General features: G+C 41.8%; 1 protein-coding gene across 1 annotated transcript; it reads left to right on the top strand.

Annotated features, from left to right (window-relative positions):
* LOC109223326 (glucan endo-1,3-beta-glucosidase 8-like) lies at positions 1,038-3,224 on the top strand. The gene is made up of 2 exons (XM_019387585.1): positions 1,038-1,477; positions 1,878-3,224. Exons 1-2 carry the CDS (start codon positions 1,146-1,148, stop codon positions 3,061-3,063), a joined length of 1,518 nt encoding a protein of 505 aa, XP_019243130.1. The 5' UTR covers positions 1,038-1,145; the 3' UTR covers positions 3,064-3,224.

The raw sequence follows: 8,397 nt of genomic DNA, 5'->3' as shown, positions 1-8,397 counted from the left end.
AAGTTAAACCAATCAAATATAAATTCTATCTCCATCTCTATACAATCATGCATCCATCCTCTTAGAATCCTCGATCCGCCCCTTCGGGTATAGATACGTTTTCAGTCTTTCTAGTGGTGCTTTGAAAATAGTAATCATGATTAATTGAATATGATTTCATGATGACTGTACTCTCCATCCCACGCTCCCTCTTCCTAGGACACATGTTTATAAATTATATGTTTGCTGACTTCAATGGAAAACAGTTCACGATTAGGGATTGAAAAAGTATGTGTGGATAAGATTACCATACTATAACGCCATCTAATTTTTTCTTCAATTAAAAACCACTAAATTGCCATCAAAATTTTGTCTTGCATTTAAAACATTTTAGTCCTATTTGGGAATATTTTTCCACCTTATACTTTAACTTGTTCTATCTTATTGCGCCAAGTACCTTCTAGGCAACTCGCAAAAATTAGTTCTATTTAATAGTGAATTTAGTAATTTCGCAATGCAAAAATGATTATGCTTTTCTGTGTCTCAACTGTCAAATTACGTATTGTTTGACTAAGTGTATCTTTTTATATAAATGATAGGAGGAAAATCTAACTTTGTTCAATTTAACTCAATAGCAGGTTAAGTTAGGCGGGTCCCTAGCCAATGAGAAGTGACCAAAAAAAAAAAAAAAAAAAAAAAAAAGGCTGAAAGAGTATTTCCTTCCTATTCTTTTCTAGTAGAAATGTGGAACTTCTATGACAAAATAAAAATGCAGATGAAAGGCCCATCATTGGAGTAATGCATGACGTAGGAGTAATTCTCTACGTACTTGAGCAATTTTGTTCACAAGATGTCGTCTGGTTGTAATTTATCAGAGATTAACTAACATTATATTTTCCATTTTTTGTTTGTCTAAATCCTTATGCTTTTTCAACTGTCCGAATAATGAGCCAAACCATTCCTTAATTTTCGACATTGTTGGACCTCTAATGGAATAACTGCAATACCCTTTTTTCGCTCTCCTTATTAATTTCCCTATAAATTCACCTCCAACATTGTTGTTACCATTGGCAGGCGTTGAAGCATTCAAGTTTACCCAGTATCCCATTTTCCTCCTGCCAGCAGGAAAACCAAAACAAAAAAAGAAAAAAAAAAAGGAAAAAAACATGGGAAAAAAGCTTTTGGTCCTAGTAACATTGTTGGTGCTTTTGGGGTACAATGTGGAAGGACTTGGGGTGAACTGGGGTGATATCTCCTCCCACAAGTTGCCTCCTAAGGATGTGGTGAAAATGTTGCAAGAAAATGGCATTAAGAAGGTAAAGCTTTTCAATAACGATGAGACCATCTTGAATGCCTTGGCAGGAACTGGCATTGAGGTCATGATTGGCATCTCCAATCAACTCCTCAAGGATTTGGTCAATCCTGATGTAGCCACGAAATGGGTCAAAGAAAACGTCACTCGTTTCGAACCAAAGTCTCCTAAAGGTGTTAATATCACGTAAGTATATATCATAGCATCGGAGCCTATTTTCTGCTTTTGTTATTGTATTTTAACTATTTTTCTTGTTCTTATCATGCTGTTATTATTTCTTTGGTTTCCGTTTGATGATACTAATATATTGTCCCTTCCCTTCTCTTCTCATCTCTTTCCGTCTTCTTGAGGGTCTTTCGGAAACAGGCTCTCTACTCCTTCGGGGTAGGGGTAAAGTCTGCGTACACATTACCCTCCCCAGACCCCACTTGTCAGATTTTACTGGGTCGTTGTTGTTGTTGTTATATATCTTTTTTGCCTTCTTAATTTCCGAATAGCTAGCTGGTGACATATATTCAAGTTCCTCTTCATATATAATTATGTCAAATCGCCTTTCAATTGATTATATGTTATTGGTTTGGTGCAGGCTTATTGGTGTTGGTAATGAGCCATTCTTAAGAGATTACAAGGACACATTGACAAATGTAACAGGGCCAGCATTGGAGAACATCCAAAATGCACTGAATGACGCTGGTCTTGGTGACACCACCAAGGCAACTGTACCTCTAAATGCTGATGTTTACTTGTCACCAAGCTGGAATCCTGTCCCTTCTGCTGGCTTTTTCCGTGCTGACATCGTTGATCCACTCAACTACATTCTTAAAGTCTTGGACAAGAACAAAGCTCCTTTCATGGTCAACATTTATCCTTTCCTTAGTCTTTTCTATGGAAATGGTGCCTTCCCCTTCGACTATGCCTTCTTTGATGGTGTCACCAATCCTCTCAAGGACAAAGATGGCATTGAGTACACCAATTGCTTTGATGCCAATCTTGACACTTGTGCAGCTGCTCTTGCTGGAGCAGGATATCCCAACATGACCATTATGGTAGGAGAAATGGGATGGCCTACAGATGGCAACCCTTATGCCAATGTTACAATGGCCGAAAAGTTTTACAAAGGATTTGTATCATATCTTGCAAAAGGTAAAGGCAGCCCCCGTCGCCCTGGCTACCTCGAGGCTTACCTATTTGCCTTATTTGATGAGGATAGGAAGAGTACGCTCCCTGGAAACTTTGAGACACACTGGGGAATCTACTACGAAGATGGCACACCAAAATTCCCTCTTGATCTGTCTGGCAAGAACAAGACTGGTACTCTCGTCCCTGTGCCAAACGTGGAGAAACTCGCCAAGAAATGGTGTGTGATAAAGCCAGATGTTAAGAACTTTACAAGCCTTATGTCATATGCTTGTGACCGTGCAGATTGTACACCTCTAACTAATGGATCATCTTGCCAAAACCTTAGCGATGCTGACAAGGCATCATATGCACTGAATGCCTATTTCCAAAACCAGGAACAGAAAGATGGGAGCTGTGATTTTGAAGGAAAGGCAACAGTGACCACAAAGGATCCATCTCAAGGGAGTTGCAACTTCACCATTGGCTTCAAGTCCAGTACTCCTCTTGCTCCTTCTCCTTCACCTTTGCCTTCTTCCGATCACTCATCGTCTTCAGATGCTAAGGCTCCTTCCTCATCATCTGCTTCTCCAAAATCTTTGGCCTTTGCTTCTTCTATGGGAGTCGTTTTTCTTCTTTCACTATTTTTCATGTAGATGAATCATGCTTAGACGTTATTTAATAATTTGTGATTCCTCCTTCTGTTCCCCATTAGGTTTCGAGTCGACAATTGAATGTAATGTTTTATTGAAAATAAAATGTAAGGAGGATGTTAGTTGAATTCCATTGGCTTATATGCATCTCGATCATTTTCTGATAGCATGTATGTTTAACCTAAATCCGAGTAACAATTAAATTTTTGTTTTGTGGTTTTAAAGATATGTGATACAATCCAATACTGACTGATAAACAAGGAATCAAGTGTGTAAATTAAGGAGTAAGGTAAATCAAAATAGTGTGCGAGCTAGTCCCGACCTCGGGCTAAGGCGACCTCGAGGTGAATAAACAAGAACGATAAAATAGCAATAAGATGATTCAGACGAACAATAAGCAAGAAAGTGATATATGTATATTCTCTTGTCAATGATTCATGCGTTACTAATGATTGGGGTCCCCTTTATATAGTAGGAGAATTCTAAATAAGGTACAATTCTAATTGTAGTAGGGAATCTTATTATACAGCTGTCTAACCGCCTAGTACGAATCCGTTCTGGAATTTACGCCGTGATCTTAGAGCCGTTGCGGGAATCTCGCTCTTTCTGTTATGAAACCATAACGGTATTATCTCGAGGTCGGTCATACTTGGCCTCGGGGTTTATCGAGCACTTCGATCTTCGAGTCTTGTACTCCACCCTCGGGCTCGAGCCCGGTCCATTTCAAACTTGTTCTCGAAGTGACCCTCGAGAATACGAAATCGGTCATACCTGATTTCGACCGTATAGAGATAGTCCCCGCGTTTCTTAGAGTAAGATGATAAGAAACGACCTGATCCTCGATCCTCTGATGCCTCGATCATGATGTCAATCCCGTGACGTTTGCGACAGAAGTGACTGAAAGGTCGCGTCTGCATAGTTCCTAAGGTAATTAACTGAAGGCGGCTAATGGTCGGCCATTGGCTTCCCCAAACCGTTGAAGCGACCACTATAAATAGGTCACTTTCTCAACCTTTACAATCTTTACTTCACAAACCTTTCCCCAAATCCTCACTAGTTTCTTCACCTTCTCTGAGTCCATTCTTTCTTCAACTTGCGCTTGTTATAACATCAGCTTCTTCTCTTCTTTTGAGTTTCTCAGCAGCGATGGCTAAAACATCTAAGACCGTTCCTCAGAAAGAAAAAGCCTCCTTATCATCACGGCCGGCCGATGGTAGAACGACGGTGCCACCTCGTATCGAGGAGTGCATTCTTGAGACATGCGAGCTATCTTCCGATTTCAAAATCGATAAGCCTGCATCAGTTCCAAACCAACGCAAACCCATGTCCCGATACATCTGCTCGATAACTGAAGACGATCTTGAGCAGGTGAAAAAAGATTGCAATTGGGAGGATAAGGAGGTGGTGATTCCTTCCCTCGAAGAGGACATCACCACTTATGTGAAAGGATTCTTAAGCGTGTATACTTATCCTTTCACACTGGGTCCCGTAGATCCAGTCATTCTCGATTTCTGTCACCAATATCGGGTGACACTTGGCCAGATCTACCCTTTTTTCTGGCGCATCGTCAATTTGCTCAGGTATTTCTCAGGCAAGGTCAAGGGGATGTCTTTTACCCTCGACCACCTGATCTGGCTATACAGCCCTCGCCTCTATCGAGGTGGTTTGATAAAGCTCCAGCATCGGTCCTCGAAGGCGCTACTCTAAGATCGAGGATGGATGGGCTAGTTTGTCCGAATCAAGACCTCCAACTTAATTCCTGCTGAAAGGATGCCATTCCCCGAGGAATGGAACATGAAATGTAAGTACAACCCCATTGATGATGCTTACTACTCTGCTTTCTCTATTTCTTCTTCGATCTAATTCCTTTTCGATGGTGCATATTCCCCTTGGTTTCCTGGTGTGGTTCCGAATCTCGCAGGTTGGGTTCCACAACTAGCCTCCACTTCTTCACATGCAGAACGTTGTTGGCGTGATTTGGCCAAGGGTCGGTGGGAAGCTAAAAACCATGGTGAGTTCCCTTGTTCATATGTTGACGTTTCTCTGTAAAATACTTACTTTCCCCTTACGCAGGCCTCAGAGACACTGTTGTTATGAGGCCGCCTCCGCTCGGTGAAGATGAAATTCCGAAGCCAATCAAAGAGAAGAAAAGGGAAAGGGCTTCGCCAATAAGTTCCCCGAAGCCCAAGAAAAATAAGGCTTAAAAGCCTAGGTCCGGTCCAGCAGCCCTATCTGCAGACGTGGTCTAACAACTTCGGGATGAAGAGGAAGAAGGAGAGGATGCCGACTGCTTGCTGGTAGCTCAGAAGAGGGGGAGCACTGAAGCTTCGAAGGTCGCCAAAACGGAGATGACTGATGCAGTTCAATCTTGAACCGAAGAAATCTTGAAAGGGAGCTCAAGTAGAGTCCCCGAGCCATCGAGTGGTAAAAGCACACCTCGTCTTGGAGGACATTTGGCGGGTGAGCCCGAAGAGCCTAATTATGAGGCCCTCCAAAGAGAAGAGAATGTCCCAGGTGAATCACTTGGGATAATTAACATAGATTAATTGCCGCCTGGCCCTGTGTTCTCTGAAGGGCAGTTCCGAGATGCCCGGGCCATGAAGACTCCCGACGTGGGGATGACCCACGAAGGGAATGATATTTTCTGGGAATGCTTTGCGGCGGTCGAAGATGGTTCTGACCTGGATGCTTCGTTTATTTTTGACGAGGCTCAGCGTCTTCTTAAACAAGTAAGTTTCTGCTTCCATAATTATTCTCGTGCTTTATTCTCGTTTTTCCGAGTCTGACTTCTTTTCTTTGTGTGAAGGTTGTGACGTTCCATCGACAAGAGTTCTCCAAGTCTCGAGCCAAGCTTGCCCGATGCGAGGCCAAAATCAAGAAGCTTGTGGAAGAGAGGGATGGCATCGAACTCCTCTACGTTCAAAAAGAGGAGGAGATCAGGGACCTACGAGCCGACTTGACGAAGGCTCATCGAGAACAGACCAAGCTCATTGAGCAGGTAATGTAACTTTTTGGGAGTTTGTTATGTGTATATATGACTTAGAGACTAACACTTCGACCTTGCAGGCCCAGCAGAAGGGTAAACTGGTGGAGCAGCTTCGAGAAGAGCTCAAGGAGAAAGAGGCCGAAACCCTGGAGTGGAAGCAGTATATGGATCGTCTCATTTCGAAGAAGGACACGCTTCGGGCCCAGCTGGCTACGGTCGAATGTCAACTTCAAAACGTGATGGCAGAAAGCTTGGCCCGGAGCAGAAAGATTAAGGAGCTCAAAACTAAGTCGGACGCCGAGCTTGCAAAGGCTAAATCTGAGGCGGAGGCATTTATGGCCTCTTATCGAGGTGACGCCGAGCCTGCCAAAATTCGGGCACAGGAGATCTCTACTGCTGCTGAAGTCAAAATGTCATACGTTGTCGACCACACCAGGCGACAATCCCGGAGAGAGACTCTTGAGGAAGTGCATGCTCGTGGCTTTGACCTCTTAACTGATATTAAAAAGGCAAAAGCTTTGGAGGACGAGGCTTCCGCTCTACTCTCCGATGACGAAGACTCTGCTAGTGGTTCCGATAGAGGAGGAGATGAGGATGAAGCCCCCGAAGAGGAGGTTCTTGAAGATGTGGCTCCCCGAAGATCCAGCTCCTAAAGTTGATTAGGCCCTTAGGATTTTTCCTTTTTTTATTTTAAGGCTCCATGTGGGAATTGTAAATATTTTTCATGTATATAAAGACTTCCTTTCCTTTCCGCTCCGTCTCCGATTTGCTGTGAAGTTTTCTTCGTTTTCGTTTCATGAAGAATTAGTTTTTGATGTCATAACTTCAATAATCAAGTGAGCACCGACTCAAACTTAGAGTAAAACAAACCCTTAGTTTTTTTAGTAATCGATGAGCTATCTTATAATAGAATACCTCTTAAGGTGTTTTGGTGAATCCTCGAGCTATGCTTAAGTCGATTTTGTGAGAGCTAAGGATGGTGGGACCCGTAGGTCCGAGTTGAGTGAGAACAAGGTCTCGAACTCTGAATGTTTTGACCCTTAGGTTCTTTTAGGCTGAGCCGATATGGCCTTTAAGAGATGGCTATTATTTTCCCTTTTCAGCTTAAAAGACTTAGTAAAAATTTCTTTATGTTTATGCCTTGGCATGTATCTTTTACCCAGTAGGTTTTTCGAGGGCTGATTTTATTGAAGCCGTTTGATTATTTCACCGAGGGTAGCCTTTATTAACCGGTTTTTATAGAATTCGAAGGCCTGTTTTTAACTCTTCGTGCTTTTACTCTCATAATATGGCACATCATCACCCTTCGTGCTTTTACTCTCAAATAAAATGGCACGACATCACCCTTCGTGCTTTACACTCTCTCTCACATGATAATATATAAACAATGGCACGGCATCATCCTTCGTGCTTTTACACTCTTCCTTAGCAAACATGTGTATATCAATGACAAACAAGGCAGGAAACATAAATAACATCAAGGAGAGTGTTTAAACGAATATTCCAAACAAATCCCAATCACAACTTTCCAAGCCAATGATGATTCAATAAATCCTCAAGAACCGTATTATTCAAGTACTTCCACAAATCTCCCAAATGATCAACAACACAAGTATAGAATCTATATCTCAAGAAGATTGGCTGTACCAATGTATTAATGATTACGATTAGAGATGACCGAATTAGACACATCAATGTATTCTCAGAATTCCGTCAAATTTGATCAAGTCATGATAAGCTAAGTCTTGATTTCTAACATTTAATACTGTGTTCTTAGTATCTAAGAGTCAAGTAAGGCATGAAGCAGGAAGGTCTCATAATTCTACAAACACAAATATAACATAATCTACCCACCAAGCATGATTAACCATGGTACATACATATACGCTCGTCACCTTATATATGTATCACCCCCGCATGTAGCAAACAATGTCAAATAGGAGGGAAGATTCCCTCAACAAAGTTAGGCAAGACACTTACCTCAATTCGGCTAACTCAACACTCGATTTAGCCTTTTTCCTTTACAAATTCGCCTCCACTCGGCTCAATCTAGTCAACGACGACTTGAATACATCACACAATGCAAGAGAAAATAATTCCAATTAATAAAGCTGTGATTTTTATTAGATTTCTAAAAAGTCAAACCCCGGGCCCGCCTGGTCAAAACTCGGGTCCAAGGGTAGGTCTTGACTACCCATAGCCTCATGAGTCCAAATATGTGTTCTGTTTTCAAATCCGAGTCCTATTCAACTCTCAAATCCCAAATTTTCATTTTTCAAAACTTTGACAAAATCCCCAAAAATTTTCCCTAGATTTCTCATGAATTTGATGTTAAATCTTATATATAATCA

Source organism: Nicotiana attenuata, chromosome 3 (genome assembly GCF_001879085.1).
Source record: "Nicotiana attenuata strain UT chromosome 3, NIATTr2, whole genome shotgun sequence".
NCBI lineage: Eukaryota > Viridiplantae > Streptophyta > Magnoliopsida > Solanales > Solanaceae > Nicotiana > Nicotiana attenuata.
This window is presented reverse-complemented; position numbering and strand designations above follow the sequence as displayed.

Coding starts and splice junctions, on each gene's coding strand:
- LOC109223326 (XM_019387585.1), top strand. CDS start 1,146: ATGGGAAAAAAGCTTTTGGTCCTAGTAACATTGTTGGTGCTTTTGGGG. Junction 1,478..1,877: donor CCTAAAGGTGTTAATATCAC/GTAAGTATATAT, acceptor GGTTTGGTGCAG/GCTTATTGGTGTTGGTAATG.